General features: G+C 41.8%; 1 protein-coding gene across 1 annotated transcript in view; it reads left to right on the top strand.

Annotated features, from left to right (window-relative positions):
- LOC141091544 (uncharacterized) overlaps positions 1 to 20,040 on the top strand; it is a 46,472-nt gene extending 26,432 nt beyond the window's left edge. Inside the window, exons 6-16 of the mRNA XM_073577204.1 lie at positions 1,471 to 1,608; positions 1,725 to 1,865; positions 2,710 to 2,715; positions 2,901 to 3,035; positions 4,909 to 5,049; positions 6,265 to 6,405; positions 9,554 to 9,688; positions 16,102 to 16,182; positions 17,365 to 17,477; positions 17,677 to 17,878; positions 18,824 to 20,040. Coding sequence (XP_073433305.1) covers positions 1,471 to 1,608; positions 1,725 to 1,865; positions 2,710 to 2,715; positions 2,901 to 3,035; positions 4,909 to 5,049; positions 6,265 to 6,405; positions 9,554 to 9,688; positions 16,102 to 16,182; positions 17,365 to 17,477; positions 17,677 to 17,878; positions 18,824 to 19,023 — 1,433 coding nt within the window. The 3' untranslated portion in view covers positions 19,024 to 20,040. The remainder of the gene's footprint in view (positions 1 to 1,470; positions 1,609 to 1,724; positions 1,866 to 2,709; positions 2,716 to 2,900; positions 3,036 to 4,908; positions 5,050 to 6,264; positions 6,406 to 9,553; positions 9,689 to 16,101; positions 16,183 to 17,364; positions 17,478 to 17,676; positions 17,879 to 18,823) is intronic.
- Positions 20,041 to 25,583: the final 5,543 nt, after the last annotated feature.

Here is a 25,583-nt window from a genome sequence, read left to right as displayed (position 1 = left end):
CTACTATAATACTACCCCCTATGTACAAGAATATAACTACTATAATACTGTCCCTATGTACAAGAATATAACTACTATAATACTGCTCCTATGTACAAGAATATAACTACTATAATACTGCCCCTATGTACAAGAATATAACTACTATAATACTGCTCCTACGTACAAGAATATAACTACTATAATACTGCTCCTATGTACAAGAATATAACTACTATAATACTGCTCCTATGTGCAAGAATATAACTACTACAATACTGCCCCCTATGTGCAAGAATATAACTACTATAATAGTGCTCCTATGTGCAAGAATATAACTACTATAATACTGCCCCCTATGTGCAAGAATATAACTACTATAATACTGCTCCTATGTGCAAGAATATAACTACTATAATACTGCTCCTATGTACAAGAATATAACTACTATAATACTGCCCCTATGTACAAGAATATAACTACTATAATACTGCCCCCTATGTGCAAGAATATAACTACTATAATACTGCTCCTATGTGCAAGAATATAACTACTATAATACTGCTCCTATGTGCAAGAATATAACTACTATAATACTGCTCCTATGTGCAAGAATATAACTACTATAATACTGCCCCTATGTACAAGAATATAACTACTATAATACTGCCCCCTATGTGCAAGAATATAACTACTATAATACTGCTCCTATGTGCAAGAATATAACTACTATAATACTGCCCCCTATGTGCAAGAATATAACTACTATAATGCTGCTCCTATGTGCAAGAATATAACTACTATAATACTGCCCCTATGTACAAGAATATATCTACTATAATACTGCCCCTATGTACAAGAATATAACTACTATAATACTGCCCCTATGTACAAGAATATAACTACTATAATACTGCCCCCTATGTACAAGAATATAACTACTATAATACTGCCCCTATGTACAAGAATATAACTACTATAATACTGCCCCCTATGTACAAGAATATAACTACTATAATACTGCTCCTATGTGCAAGAATATAACTACTATAATACTGCCCCTATGTACAAGAATATAACTACTATAATACTGCCCCCTATGTACAAGAATATAACTACTATAATACTGCCCCTATGTACAAGAATATAACTACTATAATACTGCCCCTATGTACAAGAATATAACTACTATAATACTGCTCCTATGTGCAAGAATATAACTACTATAATACTGCCCCTATGTACAAGAATATAACTACTATAATACTGCCCCCTATGTACAAGAATATAACTACTATAATACTGCTCCTATGTACAAGAATATAACTACTATAATACTGCCCCCTATGTACAAGAATATAACTATTATAATACTGCTCCTATGTACAAGAATATAAGTAGTATATAGATAAATACATTTATTTCTGACTTATCAATATTCTTCTATACATTTATACTTTATTTATACATTTGTATATTTTATTTTTGCAGTTCAGGACAGCTGTGTATCTGGGCTGAATGGATGCTCTGAGAATGCCACCTGCACACCATATGGTGGATCATACACTTGTGAATGCTTTTCTGGATTTGCTGACACCAGTCCCAGTGTCCCAGGGATCACATGTGAAGGTACAGCAGAGCCGCGGCACCGATGATGTATTTTAGTATTAGACTCACTGACAGAAGGAGTTTATTCTTTCTTTTTAATGTTACCTTTGTTTTTATTTCATGCCATGCTTGTGCAGATATAGACGAGTGTGCCACGGCAAGCAGCAACAACTGCTCCCAGCTGGCGACCTGCACCAACAATGTTGGCAGCTATCAATGTCAGTGCATACCAGGAACCCAAGATCGTAACCCCTCCAGCCCCGGGCGGGACTGTGTAGGTGAGTACGGACACTACAGGACAAAATATTCACATTATTTTCATTTTCAAAACCTCCGCTGTGTTGGTAGGAGACTGAGAATAGTGGGTGTTACCGTTTGCGTGGAGTTACCCTTTAAAGGTGTAATCTGGGTTTTAAAATTAAGATAATCTGTTAAAAAAAAAGCCAAAAAACCCCACGAAAACAGTATTCAACATTTATTTCTCCGCCTCTCCCGAGTTAGTGAAACACAGGTGCTAATCTGTCCCTGTCACTGCTATCATCTGTACTCCTGTTCTGATATCAATGCAGATGAAGGCAGGCGAATAGACTGGGGAACAGCAAGGGTTTGAAAGCCATGATACAGACAAGGTTATGACAATATCATTTGAAGTACAGATGATGGCAGTGATTGGTCAGCTCTTGTCTTCTCCTCTGAGTGTTGTGCTTATTAGATCAATCCCCTGCAGCCACTTATCCCCAGAGTTATTGAGACACAAGTGATCATTTGACCCTGTCACTGCCATCATTTGTACTCCAGTTCTGATATCAATGCAGATGAAGGCAGTAGAACAGACTGAGGAAAAGCAGGCATTTTGAAACCATGTACATGCAATGTTTTTTCTCCTGGAATGAAGAACATTTTCTATCTAATAAAATGATTTGCAAAGTTTCAGAACTTTACATACTGTAAAAAAATATAAAAAAAATAAATGAATAAACATTTAGTTACTCTTTAAAGTGAAACTCTATACTTGGCGTTTCCATATTGTGATATGCTCAGGATCATGACAATATCTAATTTTTATTTCAGTATGGTTTTTTTCTTATTTGACATTATTGCATATTTTATGCTCATGTGCAGATATAGGTCTCTTTCACACATCAGTATTTTTGTCAGTATTTCATCAGTATTTGTATGCCAAAACCAGGAATGTCTCCAAAATAAAGAACAGGAGTCAGTCTCTCAATTATATTTTTTTCTTGGTAAGTTCCATTCCTGGCTTTGACATACAAACACTGATGCAAAATACTGACGTGTGAATGAGCCTATAGACGAGTGTGCCACGGCAAGCAGCAGCAACTGCTCCCAGCTGGCGAACTGCACCAACAATGTTGGCAGCTATCAATGTCAGTGCATACCAGGAACCCAAGATCGCAACCCCTCCAGCCCCGGGCGGGACTGTGTAGGTGAGTCCGGACACTACAAGACAAAATATTCACATTATTTGGTTTTTTTTAAATCCTCCAATGTGATTGTAGGAGACCAAGAATAGAAGATGCCTTGGTGGAGTTACCCCTTTAAGGTCGGGATCACACATGCGAGGAATACGGATGAGTCTAGCATGTTAATAGCCGGCACTGCCACTGGCAGTCAGGAGCGGAGTGTGCGGCTGTATAGCAATACATGGAGCTGCACGCTCTGCCCCTGAGTGCCGGCGGCAGTGCCGGCTATTAACATGCTAGACTCATCCGTATTCCTCGCATGTGTGATCCCGACCTAAGGCCGGGGTCACACTAACTGACGCAAAATATGGTCCGCAGTTTACAGGCGTAATACGGATGACAGACCCCTAAACAGTGCTCCGTATGTCATCCGTAAGCAAGGTGTGGTCGCGTATCTTGCGCATGTCAGCATCCGTATGTAATCCGTATGGCATCCGTATGCTGAGATTTTCTCGCCGGCTTGCAAAATGGACATATAATGGAGCCCTATGACAGGTTTTATAACACAAACGAAAGAATAGATATAGACACATAGAATGCATATATATATATTTATATACATACATGTAATTGAGACACATATACAGTATATATATATTTATATTTCATAGAGTTCTACATAGCAGAATAGCCGCAAAATCAATTGCCGGCTTTTGTCAAATCATTCCCCAACCCGACTGGAAATGACACATGGTTACATACAGTAAACCATTTCATTTCATGTTTTGTTTTGCATGTCTTTCATTAGTAATTAGATGAGGGTTGATGTGTAAAATTTGGGAGGTGTAGGTGTTAATTTAAGGGGTTAATTCGTTGTTAAAAAATGTGTGGGCTCCCGCAGTAATTTGTCAATGCGGGAGCCCACACATATTTTAACAACGAATTAACCCCTTAAATTAACACCTACACCTCCCAAATTTTACACATCAACCCTCATCTAATTACTATTGAAAGACATACAGAAAAAAACAAGAAATGAAATGGTTTACTGTATGTAACCATGTGTCATTTCATGTCGGGTTGGGGAATGATTTGACAAAAGCCGGCAATTGAATTAGCGGCTATTCTGCTATGAAGAACTCTGTGAAATATAAATATATATATATATATATATATATGTGTCTCACTGACAAGTATATATATATATATATATATGTATTCTATGTGTTTATATCTATTCTTTCGTTTGTGTTATAAAACCTGTCAGTGTGAGTTTACTGTATCGCGCACTGAATTGCCGGCTTTTCTAAAGGACACCGGGTGCGTATTGCTCGCAAGTCACAGGTGTGGTCCGTGTGTAATGCGTATTTTTTGCGCACCCATAGACTTGCATTGGCGTACTACGGGCGTAGTACGCTGACAATCGCAGCATGCTGCGATTGGCACGTACCGTAGAATACGCCTGAGAAATATACGGCTGTTGGGAGCTGCCCCATAGAGGATCATTTGTCCGTGTGTAATGCGCGCTTCTCTCACTCGTCTGTATTCCTCTCTAGTGTGACCCCGGCCTAAAGGGGGTTATCTGCGTTTAAAAAAAGAAGGCAATGTGGTTTAAAAAAAAAAGCAAATAAAAAAATTAAGGCAAAAATAATGCTGAACTTTTATTTCTCCCGCCTCTCCAGAGTAAGATCCAGGTGCTGATCTAACCCTGTCACTGCCATCTTCTGTACTCTGGTTCTGATATTAAATTAGATAAAGGCAATAGTAGAATAGACTGGGGAATAGCAGGGGTTTGGAAGCTGTGATATGGGCAGAGTTATGACAATATCATTTTCATTTTAGTATGACTATTTTATTTTTTATTTCACATTGGTTTATATTTTATGTTCATGTGCAGATATAGACGAGTGTGCCACGGCAAGCAGCAACAACTGCTCCCAGCTGGCGACCTGCACCAACAATGTTGGCAGCTATCAATGTCAGTGCATACCAGGAACCCAAGATCGCAACCCCTCCAGCCCCGGGCGGGACTGTGTAGGTGAGTACGGACACTACAGGACAAAATATTCACATTATTTTCATTTTCAAAACCTCCGCTGTGTTGGTAGGAGACTTAGGCTGTGTGCACACGCTGCGGATTAGGTGCGGATTCATCCGCGCGGATTTTGTAAAATCCGCAGGTGAAACCGCAGGTCAAAAGACCTGCGGTTTTACCTGCGGATTGCGCTGCGGTTTTGTCCTGCGGTTTTTCATCTCCTCAATAGAGGAGATGGCAAACCGCAGGAGAATCCGCAGAAAGAATTGACATGTCAATTCTTTCTGCGGATTGAAAACCGCAGATAATCCGCGCGGAAAATTCCGCACCGTCTGCACTGCGGTTTTTGATTCCCATAGGGAATCATGGTACTGTACACCGCAGCAAAAACTGCTGCGGGTCCGCAGCGGCCAAAACCGCTGCGGAACCGCAGCAAAATCCGCAGCGTGTGCACACAGCCTCATAGTGGGTGATGCCGTTTGCATGGAGTTACCCTTTAAAGGTGTAATCTGGGTTTTAAAATTAAGACAATCTGTTAAAAAAAGCCAAAAAAACCCACGAAAACAGTATTCAACATTTATTTCTCCGCCTCTCCCGAGTTAGTGAAACACAGGTGCTAATCTGTCCCTGTCACTGCTATCATCTGTACTCCTGTTCTGATATCAATGCAGATGAAGGCAGGCAAATAGACTAGGGAACAGCAAGGGTTTGAAAGCCATGATACAGACAGGGTTATGACAATATCATTTGAAGTACAGATGATGGCAGTGATTGGTCAGCTCTTGTCTTCTCCTCTGAGTGTTGTGCTTATTAGAACAATCCCCTGCAGCCGCTTATCCCCAGAGTTAGTGAGACACAAGTGATCATTTGACCCTGTCACTGCCATCATTTGTACTCCAGTTCTGATATCAATGCAGATGAAGGCAGTAGAACAGACTGAGGAAAAGCAGGCATTTTGAAACCATGTACACGCAATGTTTTTTCTCCTGGAATGAAGAACATTTTCTAATAAAATGATTTGCAAAGTTTCAGAACTTTACATACTGGAAAAAAATATAAAAAAATAAATCAATAAACGTTTAGTTACTCTTTAAAGTGAAACTCTATACTTGGTGTTTCCATTGTGATATGCTCAGGATCATGACAATATCTAATTTTTATTTCAGTATGTTTTTTTTTCTTATTTGACATTATTGCATATTTTATGCTCATGTGCAGATATAGACGAGTGTGCCACGGCAAGCAGCAACAACTGCTCCCAGCTGGCGAACTGCACCAACAATGTTGGCAGCTATCAATGTCAGTGCATGTCAGGAACCAAAGATAACAACCCATCCAGCCCCGGGCGGGACTGTGTAGGTGAGTACAGACCAGGGGTGGACACTGACAGCTTGGAGCACCTGTACAAGAAATGTATCTGGATCCCCCCTCCTTCTATGGTGGCAAAGCTACAGATACTTATATATATAGCCACACACACATATATATATACAGTATATGTCACATAGTCTCCTTTGTTATGTATATTGCTGCCACTTATTACACAGTGCCGTCTATTGTTATAAGCAGCTCTGTTCCTATCGGATTATATAGAGACCTGTCTTATTACATACCGTCCTCTCTTGTTAGATATATAATGCAATGATGGTTGATGGAGTATGAGGAAAGCTTCTTTTCTAATGGAGGAGCTGACGGACTGGTCCTCTGGTCACCAGCTGCTCCATCTTCAGGCATTTTATATCTAAGAAGAGACAACTATATAATAAAAGAGGATTCTGTAAATAACAAAAATAACAAAAATACACTATGTAAGAAAAAGTGCTGTACATAACAGCAGAAGAAACTTTATAATAAGGGACAACATTACATATAACTAGAGAGGATGGTACGTAATAAGGGATGGTATTATATATAATAAAAGAGAAAACTATGAAACTAAGGATGGCATTATACATAATAAGTGAGTGCACTATATACTAAGGGACTGTGCTATACATAAGTGAGTACACTATATACTAACAGACTGCGCTATACATAATAAGTGAGTACACTATATACTATGGGACTGTGCTATATACATAATAAGTGAGTGCACTATATACTAAGAGACTGCGCTGTACATAATAAGTGAGTGCACTATATACTGAGACTGTGCTATACATAAGTGATTACACTATATACTAAGGGGCTGTGCTATACATCAGGGTTCCCCAACTCCAGTCCTCAATTCCCACCAACAGATCATGTTTTCAGGATTTCCTTTGTATTGCACAGGTGATGCAATTATCACCTGAGCAATACTAAGGAAATCCTGAAAACATGATCTGTTGGTGGGCCTTGAGGACTGGAGTTGGTTAACCCCGCTATACATAATAAGTGAGTACACTATATGCTAAGGGCTTGTGCTATACATAATAAGTAAGTACCCTATAAACTAAGGGACTGTGCTATACACAATAAGTGAGTACACTATATACTAAGGGACTGTGCCATACATAATAAGGCTACATTCCACTATCTGCGTGCAGTATCAGTGTGCTGAAAGCTTTTTCCAGAGCCATTGAGAATACCATATTCTGATCCTCAAGATCGAAATCAGAACAGGACATTCTCTGGCCCTCACGGATCTCATTCTCAGATCTGTGATTTTCACGGATGTGTGAATGGACCTATAAAACTCTACAAGTTCGTATGCAGTCTGATAAAAAAATCTGGAAGCACACAGATATATCACATGAATGCAAGAATGTATCCTAAGGAATTTTACAGATAACATTATTGCTCAGAACAGATACAGAATAATATTTACATCCAGGAACTTACAGCTGAGATCTCTTAGAGCCGCTTTCTGCTGTTTCTCCTCCATCTGGTCAGACCTTCATGTTGACATCTACCTGTCACGTCTTCTCACGATGATCATTGCAGCCCAGAAAACAACAAGGTTACATACATTGTATACATACATGTGTCCCCTGAATACAGATATGTACCCCACCATTACAAATATAAAGTGATAAGCAGCACTGTGCCCCCATTAACTATAATCTCTGCCGCCCAATAATATAAATTATTCAGCCTGTGACTCTCCGCAATTAACTGTAAGGCTGTGTGCACACGGAATATATGCAAGATTTTACAGTACAAGCGAAGTGAATGAGATCCATGAAGTCTCATGCCCATGTTGCATATTTTTTCTTTGCAGATTTGCAGCAGATTAAAACCTGCATAATGTCAATTCTTGCAGCGTATTTCACCCATACTAATGAGTGGGGGAAATACGTAACTAAAGCATGGCAAAAACGTTGCAAAAACAAAAAGTATTTTACTCAGCGTCCTTCCTGCCAACACATTAGGATATGAATTTTATCCTGCAAATCCTAAAACGTGTTGTGTGCACATAGCCTTAGTCCCTGTCCTGTGCCCTCCCCACATTCATCATTATAAGTCCTTGATAGCATCAAAATGAATTTCGGGGTGAGAGAAGACACCATCAGGTACTGAGCATCCTCCGCCACCTCCCAATTCATTACAAGTCCCTGACAGCGTCTTCTCCCACCTTTCAGTTTATTATAAAGTGTCCTATGCACCTTATCGCCTCCTCTCCCACTATGCTATCAGAGGATTATCACCGTCCTCCATCACCAAATTCATTTTACAGGTGCATCTCACAAAATTAGAATATCATCAAAAAGTTAATTTATTTCAGTTCTTCAATACAAAACGTGACTCTCCTCTATTCTATAGAGTCATTACACACAGAGTGATCTATTTCACGTGTTTATTTCTGTTAATGTTGATGATTATGGCTTACAGCCAATGAAAACCCAAAAGTCATTATCTCAGTAAATTAGAATATTTTATAGCACCAGCTTGAAAAATGATTGTAAAATCCGAAATGTTGGTGTACAGAAATGTATGTTCAGTAAATGCACTCAATACTTGGTCGGGGCTCCTTTTGCATCAATTACTGCATCAATGCGGCGTGGCATGGAGGCAATCAGCCTGTGGCACTGCTGAGGGGCTATGGAAGCCCAGGTTGCTTTGATAGCAGCCTTCAGCTCATCTGCATTGTTGGGTCTGACGTCTCTCATCTTCCTCTTGATAAGTAGAACAATCTCCCGCCGTAGATGATCCCCAGGATTAATGAGACACAGGTGCTAATCTGACCCTGTCACTGCCATCATTTGTACTCCAGTTCTGATAGCAATGCAGATGAAGGCAGGCGAATAGACTGGGTAAAAGCTGGGTTTGGAAGCCACTTATATGTCAATTTTTTACTGAATGAACAATATTTCCTAATAAAGTGATTTACAAAGTTTCATAACTTTCTACGCTGGACAAAATTCTAAAACTAAACAAAAGATTAGTTATTCTTTAAAAGGGAAATCCATTAATGGAGCTTCTCCATTAAGATATCAGCAGGGTTATGACAATATATCATTTTTTATTTTAGTATGGCTGTTTTTTTTAAATTTCACATTGGTTTATATTTTATGTCCCTGTACAGATATAAATGAGTGTGACGCAGCTAACACGTGCTCAGTGCTGGCAGCCTGCACCAACACTATTGGAAGCTATTCATGTCAGTGCTACCCAGGAATTCAGGATCTCACCCCTTCCGATCCCGGACAGGACTGTTTAGGTGAGTACAGCTTGGCATCTCTGTATTTCCATTGCTTTGGACTTTTTTCGGGGGAATCGGTGTAACCGGTTGTGCAGAACTAACCAGAACAGATTAGAAAACCTTCATTTCTGTGAAAACCCTCCATTTACTAAAGCTTATCCTTACACTATATCATTATCGGAATGTCTAGAATAACGAACATGCCCCTTCCCCTATAGACAATGGGTAGAAAAGAGCCGAGGTCACCCTGCTTTGCACGACCCCTGAATGATAAACTATCCCTTAGCAGATTTCCTATATAGGAGTTTGGGAAAGTTGGGTAAGGTTGACAACCTTCGTGGCTGTGAAAACAGTAAAAAAAAAAAAGGGGGGTTGTATTGACGCTACGCTTCCCAGTAGGGTGTCTCGTGGCAGCCAATCAGGGTCAGCCACTGTTTTATACCGCTGGATAAAGTGGCGCCATGCAGGACTCCAAAAATGGCCAGGGGGAGGGAGAAGATATAACATTTATAGTAAAGCTGGATATATAGCAAAACATTTTACAATTTTAGGCTGATTTTCATCAATTTACATATTATAAAAAAGAAAAACGATATTAGTTTAAAAAAATTACCAGCCCCCTTTTTTTTGCCATTTTTGAGGTTTATGATATTGTTAAGAAAAACTATATTAGTTACAAAATCTACCAAACTTTTTTTTTTTTTTTTTTTTGCAGTTTAAGATATTAAAAAAAAAATACAAAAAAAATGCAGTGTACTGTAGGTATCTGCATAGGACTTAAAAAGCATCATAAAACACGTCATAAAGGGAATGACCAAAAAAATGACTGTTAAAGAAGAAAAGTAACTAAAAACACAGAAAACAATACTAAAAAATAATGCAAGTTAAGGATGCCTTAGGGTGTGTGCACACGCTGCGGATTCTGGTGCGGATTTTTCCGCGCAGATTTGTCAAAAAACGCAGGTAAGGGTATGTGCACACGGTGCGTATTCTGCTTTGCAATTTTCTGCGCAGATTTCACTAAATCTGTAGGTCAAATGACCTGCATATTTCCTACGTATTTAGTGCTTTTTTTGTGCGGTTTCACTGCATGTTTTGTGCAGTTTTCTCCTGCGGTTTTCCACCTGCGGATTTCTAGAATGGAGCAGGTGGAAAACTGCACCAAAAGCGCACAACAGAAGTGACATGCTGCTTTTTTCATTCTGCACCAAATCTGTGCAGAAAAAAAAAGCAGCATGATTTTGTTTCACATAGGCTACAATGGTGCTGTACATCACATGCAGTTCTGTGTATACGCAGGGCCAAATCTGCTGCGTATATGCAGCAGAAATGCACCGTGTGCACATAGCCTAAATCCGCAGGTCAAAAGACCTGCGGTTTACCTGCAGTTTTTCTGCGGTTTTCTCCTGCGGTTTGACACCTGTCATGGAGCAGGTGCTAAACCGCTGCACAAAGAATTGACATGCTGCGGTTTTGAAACCGCAGCAAATCCGCGCAGAAAAATCTGCACCGTCTGCACTGCGGTTTTCATTTTCCATTGATTATAATGGTACTGTACACCGCAGCAGAAACTGCTGCTGATCTGCAGGACCAAAACCGCTGCGGATCCGCAGCAGAATCCGCAACGTGTGCACACACCCTTAGTAAAAAAAAAAAAACTCTGAAAAAAAATTGTAAGTGAAGGAGGCCTTAGTGTATGTTTCCACAATGCATATGCGGTGCATTTTTTCCAGAGGATTTGCGTGTGGAAAATCTGCTACGTATTCCTTTGGCCGCTGTATTAATATGATATTTCTAAATTATACTGGCTAACCTATCACGTAAGCACCCTCGCCGACATGTTTCACCTTTAATCAGGCTTCATCAGGGGTACAGGGCCTTATATCTAAGCAAAGGGTAAAATGTGCAGAAAATCCACATTAAATTCAAGGGGAAAATTCCACTTCATAAGGTCCTGTGGGAAAGTAACCTATGGTTTACAACAAACAGAGCCCGGATACTACTCAGGATGTATGCAATGATTAGTGGTAATTATGGGTCTGCAATTACCCTTTGACCTCTCTGGGAATTTTTAGACTATTTTAAGCTGCACGATTATTAGCGGATTATCAGATTTACTGTAGTAAATGAATAGACAATAATCATTCATATTAAAGGCGAGGCACTTCATGTTTATGACTTTTGTTTATGTATTCTTTGGGGCTAGGAAAATGGAGGCTTTTGTGAACAAGAAAAACACTAGGCCTCATGAGGCAGTGGTGTTGCCCATAGCAACCAATCAAGTCACTGCTTTCATTTTATAACCTGGACTTGGGAAATGAAAGCTGGAATCTGATTGGTTCGTGGTGACCTGTGATATACAGGTTTTCTGTCACTGTGAAACTCATAAAACACATTACGGAAAATGAGTCTCTAAAATACATTTACTTAGATATATCCCCTTTTAACAAACCCAAGTTTAATGCTGCCCACCTACCATGTGCCACTTACAATACTGGTGTCCACTTATATGTGAAAGTACAGCTCTAAGAGGACCACAGCTGCTTCTGCACCTCTTTTACCTATGTGGTGCCCCTGAGGGCTCAGTCGCCACAGAGGTACTGCACCTCCTCCTGAGGTGTGGTGCCCCACCATCCAGGTAAGGTGGAAATACCTAACCACACTCCAACACCTGCACCCCACACCACAAAGTAGTTCAGCAAAGTACCTTCGGCGGCTCCCTGCTTGGAGTGTAGCATAGCACCCCTTGGTGGCTCCCTGCTTGGAACACAAAACGTGCTGGGAGGCGGGTGGAGTTTAGTTCGCACCAAAAGAGCGGGAAGAGTTGAGTCAGTCTGTCAGTCTTTACACTCAGTCAGTGAGTGAGGATGTAGAAGGACAGATTGTGAGACAGAGAAGAACCTCGGGAGAGGGATGGAAGAAGAAAGTGCTGCAGCAGGCCACAGTGATCTGGGTCTGCTGGCATGGGAAAGAGACAGAGAAAGGAAGCTTGATTCTCCATTGGGAAGAAGGATTAGCACGGAACGTGAGGAGAATAAGAGAACAAGGACCAGGGTTAGAGGAGAACCCTTTTCAAGTTCTAAGCGCAAGGCCGGGGTCCGGTCCCCGAGGTTGTATGGATACTAATGGTCCTGCAGCAGACACCGGAGGAATAGAAGTAGTGACCACTTTATTCCCACACAAGACTTGGGGGCACAACAGCAACTGGATAGTGAGCCGGGACTTAATAGCAAGGAATCCCCGAAGCAGGCTACAGCTGTCTGCCGTACAAGTAGAGTTCATAGGAACATCTGTCAGGAGGAACTCCAGTGTAACTCAGTACTAGGAGTACTTCACTCAAAGGCGCTATAAGAGGAGACGTTCAGAAAAGGCACATGTTGGCGGAGTGTTGGAAAGGAGTATTCCATCTGGCCTGGAGGTTGACTGAGTCCCTAACCCGGAGGACACAGCACGGAGGCAGGCACCTGTGTGTACTACAGACTGTGGGTAAAGCTTTGGAACTACACGCCCTGGTGTCCTCCACTTATTCCTGTGCCAACCTGCCCAGTACTGCTACATCCCTCGCGCCTGACACTACATCATCTAAGTGTCACTTCACCTACTCTGCCCTGGGACTACAGCCCTGCCTGTGGAGGGCTATAACATCATTGCTGCACCACACCATCTGTCCCAGAGGATCTGTCTGCAGCGTCGGCTTACATCTCTATTGCCGAATACCACAGGTGGCGTCACGAATCACTTATAAACTTTCACTACCATAAGCACACTGAACATTCTCCTTTTTACAATCGGCGCCCAGGGCCCCGGTCCGGGTCCCAGCTGCCGTGACATCTCCCATTGAAGCTCATCGGGCCCGGTACCGAGTACCCAACAGCCATGGGTGTGAAGGGCGACCCACCTTCACCAATTGATTATATAACCAGGACACTGTACTAGTGATGATATGGCGGATTAATTCTCACTTTTTTTCATTTGACCTAATTTACACCATTTTCTTTTAAATTATATTTTCCCATCGTCTTAACAATTTTCTTAATTTTTGGGTGTCATTTAAACAGAGGAAATGATGCCGACGGACTTTTACAAAAAGTGCATTTCTTTCTGCCCAAACTACAGTTCAAAGATGTCAGAAGTGGGAAATTCTGCATTTCTTGTAAATCGGCGAAAATTTCTAAAATGTGCCGAATTCACGAAATGTTCAATGTTTCCTTGCATTTGGTGCAAAATTAATACATTTAGACAGAAAAATTACATTAAAAAGTAAAAATGATGAATCAGCCCCATAGACTGTGATATAACAGCAGCATGAGGAGCGTGGATTGTCGAGAATCGGACGTTACATAGATATTTCATGGCGGGCTGGGTTTCATATACCGGGGACCGTCTGCCCAGGCGTCAGGCAGTAGGTTTTGGCATGGCCCCCCCTACACCCGGCCTTCATCTGAACTTATTCTCTTATCCTTGTTATAAAAGGTTTTCTTCCCGTGAAGCTGAGTCAATGTTTTCTTTGTGTGTGAGTCTATTAGCACTAAGACGATGACAAACATTCCCACCGCACATCCCGGACGAACCCCCATATTATAATTACATGTACAATGCTGGGATTAAAGGTTCTAGACAGCCTAAAACGAGGTCCCACCTCACCCCATAGCACATCGCTACCCTCTACTTATGTCACTGTTACGCTTTAACGTTACACATACGTACAATGTGTTTCAGCATGTGTTCATATGTGCATAATGTGGGCGGCACGGTGGCTCAGTGGTTAGTACTGTACGGGGGCTCAGTGGTTAGCGCTGCAGCCTTGCAGCGCTGGGGTCCTGGGTCCGAATCCCACCAAGGACAACATCTGCAAGGAGTTTGTATGTTCTCCCCATCTTTGCGTGGGTTTCCTCCCACATTCTAAAGACATACTAATAGGGAATTTAGATTGTGAGCCCCATCGGGGACAGCGGTGGTGATGTGTGCAAACTGTAAAGCGCTGTGGAATATGTTAGCGCTATATAAAAATAAAGATTATTATTAATATGTGCATGCATGTGTACTGTGTGTGTTTACTATATACAGTATATGTGTATATCATATTTACACTCATATGTAATGTGTATGTGTTAAGTGGGTGAATATTTTTTATATACGGTACTTGTATATGTATACGATGTATGTATATATGTGTGTGTAATGTGCATGTGTGTGAATAATGTGTATTGTGTGTATATATATTTAAGTATGTGTGTGTGTTCGTTTAATATGTATATCTGTGTACTATGCAGATGCATGTGTAGTGTGTATGATTGTGCTTTGTAGTTTATTTTTGAAAAAGGGCGAGCACAAAATGCGTATAAAAAAAAAACTACAACATTACTCGTATTCCATTCTGGACCTCCTTCTGCATCAGTGTGGTCTATTCTGAAATGTCAATCTACTTTTTCTACTAATTCATATTATACGTGTGTGTGAATTTGGATGTATTATGCATATGTGTGCTTAATGTGTATATGTGTATATATATATGTGTTTAGTATGTTTATGTTTGTACTATGTACGGTATATGCATTTGTAATGTGTAGAAATATTCATATAAATATATGTGTGTGTTTAGTATGTACTGTATATGTTTGTACTAGGTATATGCACGTGTAATGTGCATATTTTATGTGTGCATAATGTGAATATATACATATGTAATTTGTACGTTTGTGTGTAATGTTCTCATGTACATATGCATGTCGTGTGTGCGTATTTTTTATATGTTGCTGTATATGTGAGAACTATATAGTATGTATATATGCCAGTACAATGTGTATATGTGTGCGTAACGTGTAAATGAATGCATGTTTGCAGTGAACGTTTGTGTGATGCACATATATGTGTGTGCATAATGTATATATGCTTGTGTGCTCTGTATGTTGGTGTGTAATGTGTATATGTGTGCAGAATGTGAATATCATGTGTATGAATGTGTTTGTAAACGTGGGTGAGGCATGACAGAATTGGTGGCCAGACACACATCCTGCATAAGGGCCCCCTTTATTGTCAGGGGGATATCACTTCAGTTACCCAGCTTTCCCAGAATCCTGAATGCAGAGATACATATATAACAATGCTGAAATAATTAAGCAATTTGCTATTTAGTAGTTTTCTCCAGACTAGATAATTTCCCATTCAGAAATCTATTAAATTAGTTGTCACCCATCTTTCCTTGGACCCGATAAGTGAACACGCAGAATAAAAAGTTCTTGAAGTCTCTTTGCACAGTTGGCGCCGGCCTGCCCGCATTATACCCCAGTCATTATATGGGATGTATTATACTCCGCACAGAGCGGACGAGACAGACTTGTTCTTCCAGCTTATACAAATGTCACTAAGGAGAATACTGGCAGACCTCATTATACAGATGGCAATTGTCAATCATGTCATTTATCTTCCAGAACCTGTCAATTGTTATAGCGATTCCACGCTCTGTTCTGCATCTACCTGTAACTTTGCATCCAAAGCCAATATATGTGCTAGTAAGTATCGGCTACACCTATTTTTTATTTGTGCAGCTGTGCCCAGTTTGTCATTTCACAAAAGTCAATGTTATAACAGGATGTTTTATATGTGCAACACAGGTCGTTCGACTTTAATACCTTTACTTACTAACCACGGAAGAAACAGTTTTGGCTCTGCTACATCTCCATTTATCACACTTTTAGTTACCTTATTTTTTGCCCAGATACCAAAATTGTCTCCATGTTGTAAACTTAGATTGATTTCCGATACAGCAGAATGGAGTTTGTCTGGGGTATTACAGAATGGATATATAACTGTACTCTATGTGTAAGGGGTCAAGGACTTGGGGCTAAATTAGTAGCTAGCTTTCCCTAAACCAGGGCAGAATTTCAGTTTGCAGTCCTAGCCGTGTGTTTAATTACCCTGGCCAAAGTTGCATGTGCCTTTTTAATACTCTCCTATGCACCCAGAACATGGGGCATGTCCCCTGCTGATTGCACCATTGCAGATCCTCCTTCAACCTTGATAGGATATTTTGCTGGTGACCACAGCTCCTGGGAACCTGTCCTGTACAAGTAGAAGGTATTGGGGTCTTTGTGGCATGTGGGCCACCACCATCACCACCACTGTTCAAGAAGCCTAACTAAAAATTTCCAAGGACCAACACATGCCATCCCTTGTCCACTCTAAAATGTATTAAGGTTGACTGCATTTCCAAAATTTGATGCCAATTTAATACACCAGAAAAGGATTAGAAACATTTTTAAGGTCACACAAGCGATGATTCTCTCTTCCGAGAAAATCAGAATCAGAGTTTCATCCGATCGTCAATTTACTGTGATCCGATTCACAGGTGTGAAGATGGAGAACTTCATTTCTCCATCTTTTCTCCATTGTCTGTGTCCACAGACACTAGGATGTGATCCGAGCGCCGTCGGATGGGTCTCATAGATCGGAATTGTCAATCACTTTTGTAAAATTGATGTGTTTATGAAATGATTAAACTCTGTGGGTCAGCGTGCCGTCCGAGGAAAACGAATGTCTGCATTGAGCAGAAGATGAAGATCCAAATTACATGACTTTGCTCTTTTAGCATAGAATTTATTACTAGGGAGTACGAAAATAAGATTTCTAAATTGGACAACCCCTCTAAGTGTCCCACGTCATCATCTCTAATGATCCTTCTCTACTTTCCACAGGTAAACAGGCAATCCCATCCACTATCGTGCTGAAGAGCAATACTTTTACCAAAGACTACTATAATCCATCCAGTGAATCCTACCAAAAGCTCTCCATACTGTTCACCCATAACGTAAGCAATTATGAAACCAGCACGACCCAAAGGCATAGATATAATATTATTAAAGACTCATAAGAGTTGGGGGCTGGGTTGGAGATTTTACATTGCGGCCCACAAGTTTCATTGTCTTATCCATATGGACTCGTGGATCTCGTGGTATAAACTATGGACTTACCTTATGCGGACTGACAATTTGTTTTCCCTTTTGCAGCTAACAAATTTCATGAAGAGGGCGCTGAATGAGAGCAGTTACGAGATTGTCATAGTGGGCTTCCGGGAGGGCAGTATCGTTGCCCACTTTGTGTCCATCCTAAACTCGTCTTCGCCAATTAGCTCGACTGTAATGGAGAACGCTCTGAGAAATGGCACCCAAGGAATCTTCTCTTCGGATGTTTTAGTCACTGTAAATTCACGTAAGTAATGTTTATACTTCATATAATATCACTGCAATTCTAGCTGCATGAGACCACCACTAGGAGGAGCTCACTAAACATGGATTTATATAGGTAGCAAAGAACTGTATATATCTGGATGCAGCCACCACTAGGGGGAGCTCACTACATATGGATTTATACAGCCTCCACTAGAGGGCGCTCACTGCATATGATTTTATAAAGGTAGCAAAGAACTGTATCTATCTGCATGCAGCCACCACTAGAGGGCGCTCACTAAATATGGATTTTTATAGGTAGTAAAGAACTATACAGTGGGGTAAATAAGTATTTGATCCCTTGCAGATTTTGTAAGTTTTTGTAAGTTTGCCCACTGACAAAGACGTGAAAAACCTATAATTTCAGGCTGTGTGCCCACGTTGCGTTTTTTAAGCGTTTCCGCAGCATTTTTAGACAAGCGTTTCTGCTGTGGAAACGCTTAAGAAAAGCATCTAATGTAATAGAATGGAAAACGCACATGTTGTGCTAATGGTGCTTTTTTTTTCCACTGCGGAAACGCTTAGTATAAAAAAAACTCATGGGAAAACACATGTCAAAACACTTGACAATCACGTCAAAAACGCGTGTCAAAAAGCGCATGCGTTTTCCCTGGCAAGGGCATGCGTTTCTGCTCAGGAAAAAAACGCTTGAAAAACGCAACGTGGGCACATAGCCAAGGGTAGGTTAATTTTAACATCGAGAGATTGAATATCAAAAATAAAATCCAGAAAATCACATTAAATAAATTATTTAAATTTATTTGCTTTTTGCAGTGAGAAATAAGTATTTGATCCCCTACTAACCATTAAAGAGTTCTGGCTCCTACAGAAACTACATATACTACTATTATTATTACAATAATCTGAAATAATCCATGAATGCTGCACACAAGCGATGATATTAACCCATCTTTACCTTTGATTACAGCGATAACCACAACCCCACCCACGACGCCAAGCGAAGACAACAGCTGGAGGACGGCAACCATCGTCGTCGCCGTCCTGTTGGGAGTCTTCTTATTAATAGTCGTAGTGCTGTCCGCCTTGTGGATATACACCAAGAACAGAGCCGGGAGTTTTTCGCCCTACACAGAGAACATTATAGCCTCCTCCTACAAACATTTATAGGGAAAACGGAACTTTAAGTCGCCAAATATATCTGGATTTGCTCCGTGATAATATATAGTAATATTCTCTTTTCAGAATTCAGATGCCGGATTAAAGGGATTTACCTTATATAAGGGACATGGCTGGGATCCTATATGACGCCTGTTATTTCTATATGACCTATAGAATATATAGTATAATGTGGATAAACTGTATCGGTCATATTTTATATCAGTTCCGGAAACCCGATTACTTATTATAGTGATATATTTGGAACTACTTTTTTTGCACTATTTTTCTATTTGTGTTCTCATTAGCTTCCATGGGGCCGTAATCAGCCAATCATGTGCCAAATAATCAGTATAGGGATCAATGAAAATCCCCGTATTGTCGTAAAGAACAAATGTCGCTCTCTTCGGTTTACATGATGATAGTATAATATATATTGCATTTTTTATTATATTAATATGCATTGATTGCATTTATATTATAAGGTATGGAACCATATGTTCTACATGTTACCCTGGTGGTGCCAAAAATAATAATCTTTACATAGCGCTAACATATTCCGCAGCGCTTTACAGTTTGCACACATTATCATCACTGTCCCTGATGGGGCTCACAATCTAAATTCCCTATCAGTATGTCTTTAGAATGTGGGAGGAAACCGGAGAACCCGGAGGAAACCCACACAAACATGGGGAGAACATTCAAACTCCTTGCAGATGTTGTCCTTAGTGGGATTCGAACCCAGGACCCTAGCGCTGCAAGGTGCCGTGCCGCCCTGACAGCCCATAACTCCCATTCATTTTCATGGTCGATTAATTCTTTATAATTGGCCGGGAACAGTACTGGGATCGGTTGGGTGGCTTATTATCAATGACGTGATTTTTTTTTTTAAGCAACCCTTAGGGGCCATATATGGTGTATGTATATGTTTATACTGTGTAATGCAGAAAGAAATAATATGTATACATTTTTTTATTTATTATGATGCTATTTAAGATGAAGACAATAAACAGATTATTTTTTATTAAAGTGCAGTATCTGCTGAATTGTTTACTAGTAATCAGAGTGTAGTGATAATGGCCACCACTAGGGGGAGCTCACTGAAGACTGATTCAGTTTCCTTTCTTCTCAATAATAAAATCTATCTGTCTGCACTGAGCTCCCCCTAGTGGTGGAAGAACCTGTTTAGCTTAATTTTAGAATCACGCAGGCAATTTAAAGCTACATACACATACGTCTCTAAACAAAGAGGCATTCAGAACCAAATGGAGATTTAAAAACAATAAATAAATCTAAAGATAATTAATAAAAAATCAATTTGTATCAAATCAGAAACAGAAATTGCTTTTTCCTTTTATTTTCTGGGCCTATTGCAAAATAGAATGAATAAGCTCCTCTCCCCTCTGAGAGCTTCTCCACATGTACGACTGTTACTGTATTTATTTATTAGGGGTTGTCTACTACCAGGAAAAAAACATTCTTAAATGCCCAGTCCATCCTTACATATAGGCTGTTAGTCTATATGTAATGAGCTCCCCCTAGTGGTGGCTGTATATTCTTTATGTAGTGATCTCCCTCTAGTGGTGGCTGTATATTCTGTATGTAGTGATCTCCCTCTAGTGGTGGCTGTATAAATCTGTACATAGTGAGCTCCCCCTAGTGGTGGCTGTATAAATCTGTATGTAGTGAACTCTTATTATAAAAATACAAAACTTACAATCAATAAATATAAAAAATCAAAACTCCAGCAAAAGCAACCGTATGAGTCCAACATTACCCCCCCAGTCCAAAGCAAAGTCCGAGTCCAGCATAACTGCCCCCAGCCAAAGCAACCCCCCCAAAACAAACAGAAATCAAACTTTGTCTTCTTCTTTCTCAGAGAAGCTTCCTCCTTCATCTTTCTCTCTTATGCTGTTTTCTGTCCTTTACTCGTCTTTTCACTTTTTGACTTTTGATTCCTCTGGATCTCCTCCTCCCCAGGTTACCTCACCCAAGGAGAGAAGAAACATTTTATTAATACACGCACACATACACACTTCACACCAAACCTGACAAAGAAAACTCTGGTCCATCGGCCAAAAAGAAACATAAAAGCCACCTGGCTTAAAACACATCTATCTAAACCACACAATTTTTTTTTCCCTTTTTATATATTGCTTTGTTTTTTTCCCTTTTATTTTTTTGTTTTTTTCTTCCTTTTTATATATATATATATATATATATATATATATATATATATTTTTTTTTACACAGCAAATACAACTATAACAAACTTACCACCAACCCCCTCCCACCACTAAATAGCCCTACACAATACTAAAATAAGCACACCAAGGAACTCATGACCTCCTGCTTACAAGACAGGTGCATTAACCCTGTAAGCCACAGGATCATCACCCTACAATACAATGGTACATAACTCTCTATATTACAACACTTACCCAGAGCCAGGATTGGTGCCTGTAAGCCCTATATCAGTAATTCAACTTCTGCAAAACAAAAATCTGATAGTGAAACGTCTCCAGCCCGCCACCAGGAAACCAGAGATGACAGGCTTCTATCCTAACAATCCTTACTCTACCATCCGTCCCTACCTGTTTAGACATCTGCCCCTATTTACCTACCTACCTTTCCCTGTCTCTCCCTCCCTGACCCTACTGCCCTACCTAACTCACCACGTGCCTACCTAACTGTCCCTCGGCTGTCCCTTTCCTGCCCCTAACTACCTACCTGTCCCTACTGAAGCTATCTACCTGTCCCTACCACTTACCTGCTTATCTAAGCCCTAGGGTACATTAAATGAGAACCCTCTCCAGAGAAGAAGAGAGGCCCTCGCTGCACCCAGTCTGTCATACTCCAGGGAGCGCATCTTTACCAGGCCACCCAGAATGCTCCTAACAACCTCGTCCCAGGGGAGGATTTTCTGCTGAGCTGACACTAAGCACTGTGTGTTCCACGTGTAAAACCTGACGACTAAACTGACTAGAAATAAAGTGCCCCGATCTCGGCCACCCAAGGATCTGAATGCCTCATATGCCCACTCTGCATAGGAAAGGTGTGCCAGCTGAGGCCAGCCTATGGAAGTACCCACCCTGTTGTAAACCCCTGTATTAAAAGGACACTGAAGGAGGAAGTGCTCCATGCTTTCTAGCGTGTCACAACATTCCTCACAGGGACAACCCCGATCTTCGGAGTTCCTACACTTCAGGTTGTCCCTTACATACAGTTTCCAATGGAAGCAAAGCCAAGCCAAGTTCCAAAACTTCAAGGGGACCCGTGTAGAATTCAATAACCTCAGCCCGCCCTCCAGATCCCGACTTGGGCAATCTTTGAGCACCAGAGGCTTCTGGAAATGGGTCAACAGGACCCTCCTGTCAAGGAATTTCCTCAACATGGTCCTGATCTCCCACATTCCCAGACCCCACAGGCGGATTACCTTCAGAACCGGGGTAGCGTAGGTCCTTCACTTGCCTCCTGTCTCCCATTCCTGGAAGAAGGGCCGAAGCCATCCCCTGCAGGAGAATACCCACGGAGGAGCCCTCTCTGACCAGAGGTTGGCGATGTTAGTCTTGACAAAAATGTTTACTAAAAACACCACTGGGTTGACCATACCCAACCCTCCTTGTCTCCTTGTGCGATATGTGACCTCTCAACTAGGTTCAGCCTATTTCCCCATAACATCTGGAAAAACAGGCTGTAGACTCGTGTCCAGAGTGGCTCTGGCAACATGCAGACAACTGCCTAGGTATATTAACAAGGGTAGCAAAAAACCCTTAACCAGGCTAACCCTTTCACTCAGGGTCAAAGACCAACCCTTCCATTGGTCCACCTTCTGGGCGGCGATCTTAAGTCTGCCCTCCCAATTTTGCTGGGGGTATTCCCCTGGGCCAAATTCGATGCCTAGAATTTTTGCCGATGCCTGGGGATCTGGAAGGGTGTCCGGGAGACCAAAACTAGGGTCTCCCCCTCCCAGCCAGAGACTCTCACACTTTTCCTGATTAATTCTGGACCCAGAAGCCTCCGAGTAGCGACCAACCTCAGACATGACCCACTTCGCCTCCTCACCCGAGCACACGAAAAGGGAGACATCATCGGCATATGCTACAACCCTCAGAGTGGCTTCTGGGGCCTCCTGGTCCATCCTGACTTCCGCCAACAGCCCGCGCTCAATCTTCCTTAAAAGGGGATCTATCGCAAACACGTAAAACAGCGGGCTCAACGGACAGCCCTGGCAGACCCCAGACCCAACCTCAAAAGGGCGGCCAGACCAACCATTCACGAGTGGGAAGGTCTCTGCCCCTGCGTACACGGTCTTTAGCCAATTCACAAACACCCCAGGCAGACCGTACCTCAGAAGGACGGACCAGAGGTACTCATGATTCACCCAATCAAAAGCCTTCACCTGGTCTAAAGACAGCAAATACCCCTTCCAGTGACCCACCCTACCCTGCTCCACTGCCTCCCGGACACCGAGTACTGCACTAAAAGTGCTGCGGCCTGGAACAGAGCAATGCTGGGTCCCCGAAAGGAGCCGGGGTGCAAACTTCATCAGCCGTTTGAACAGCACCTTTGCCAGAACCTTCCGGTCCGTATTGAGAAGCGCTATGGGACGCCAATTCACAATACGGGGCGAGTCCTTAACCTTTGACAGGATAATCAGGGCCGACTGCCTCATTGACTAGGAAAGAGTGCCCGAGGAGAGACACTCGTTAAACACCTCAGTCAAGAGGGGGACCAAGGAGTCCCTTAAGGTCTTATAAAACTCGGATGTTAAGCCATCCAGACCTGGCGATTTCTTAGGCCGAAGCCCATCAATGGCCAGTCGCACTTCCTCTTCCCTGATTGCCTCTGTCAAAACGTGAAGCGAGGGGACATCCCCTGGCTCAGGGATGGCTTCAGCCAGGAAAGCCGACATCACGTTCCGATCCAGATCCCTCTTCCCCAAGAGGTGTGAGTAGAAAGATCTGATCACCTCCAGGATCCCTGATTTGGATCTGTTCAGGGAACCCGTACTGTCGACCAAACCTGTCACCACCTTACAACTCACTGACATCTTACAGTTTCTGTAGGGGTTGGGCGAGCGGTACCTCCCGAAATCCCTCTCAAAAACCAAAGATGTGTGCCTATCGTACTGACACCTCTTGAGTAAAGACTTCACTCTGGAGATTTCCTCACGGTCACCCCCAGTCGAGACGAGCTGTTCGAGTTTCCTCCTCAGTTCCTGATACAGGCGGTACCTCCTCAGGCTCCTGAGGCTCGAGAGCTGGCGGACGAAACTCGCAACCCGTTCCTTGAACATCTCCCACCACTCTGACTTATCGCTACAGATATCCAAAAGCGGTACCTGGCTCTGAATAAAGTCCTCAAAGCATTGTCTTATCTCTGCTTCTTCCAAGAGGGACGAATTCAGCTTCCATGGTCCCTTTCCCATCCGAGGGGTTTCTGAAACATTCAGAGAAAAAGAAATCAGACAGTGATCGGAGAACTCCACCTCAACATTGGACACTGCTGAACAGATGGCTTCCTCCTTCAAAAAAAACCTGTCTATCCTAGACCCTTATTCACATTCACGCCACTTGGCAAGTAAAAAGGTTTTAAATACTAGGGACTGTCCCACAAGGGTTGCCGTGACGTGGCGGGATGGCTTGTACATTATTTTGATCAAAATTATGTTTACTAAATACCCTTATTATCATTATTACCTTTATGCATTATTTGCAGTATATTTTTTACTTTTAGTTCAGGATATTTGTGTTTTTTGCTTTTTGTTTTCTCTGGTTAATGGTCATGTGTTAATATGCACTTACATTGTGCATACACATTAACTTATTTTTCTCAGTTCAGATTTGTTTTTTATTTTTTTTTTTTTCTATCCTAGACCTGCAGCTACCTCTATAAAAGGTGAAACCACTGTGACCTGGGGTGTGCCGGATGTGGACATCCACCAGGCGAGCGTCACTAGCTATGCTATTAAGAGTATTACTATCATAAGCCAGCCGGTCAATGGAGCCTCCCCTATCACGAAGCCTTGTGACAGTATTGAAGTCACCTCCAAAGACCACCTGCCGGCGCGTAAAAAGATAGGGCTTATTCTTCAGGAAGAGACATTTACGGTCCCACTTTGACTGTGGACCATAGATGTTAATAAGCTGAAGCTCCTGTCCCCTCATGAAGATGTCTGACCAGGCACCTCCCCATTTCTACCTCGATAACTCTCCTGCATTCAACCGATGCAGTCTTAAAAAGGACTGCCACCCCACTACACGGCTCGGCCGCAAGAGACCAGTAGGAGCACCTCCACTCGCTCTCCGCCTTGCATATGGCCCCCATATCCGTAAGTCTGGTCTCCTGCAAAAACAAAATGTCAGTCTCAAATCGGGTGAAAAAATCAAAGGCCGCAAATCTAGCTGCATCAGACTTTATACTAGTGACTTTAATGGTCGCCAGAGTCAATGGGGTGGATGCCGCCATCATGAGTGATCAAGTTAGATGGCCTTTTCCTTCCCTCCACCAACTTTCCTAGCCCGTTCATCTCCGGACGATGAAGCCCCCCCTCTTCTTTTCAGAGAGAC

This window comes from Dendrobates tinctorius, unplaced genomic scaffold, assembly GCF_039654945.1.
Source record: "Dendrobates tinctorius isolate UK_male_01 unplaced genomic scaffold, ASM3965494v1 ptg000054l, whole genome shotgun sequence".
NCBI lineage: Eukaryota > Metazoa > Chordata > Amphibia > Anura > Dendrobatidae > Dendrobates > Dendrobates tinctorius.
This window is presented reverse-complemented; position numbering and strand designations above follow the sequence as displayed.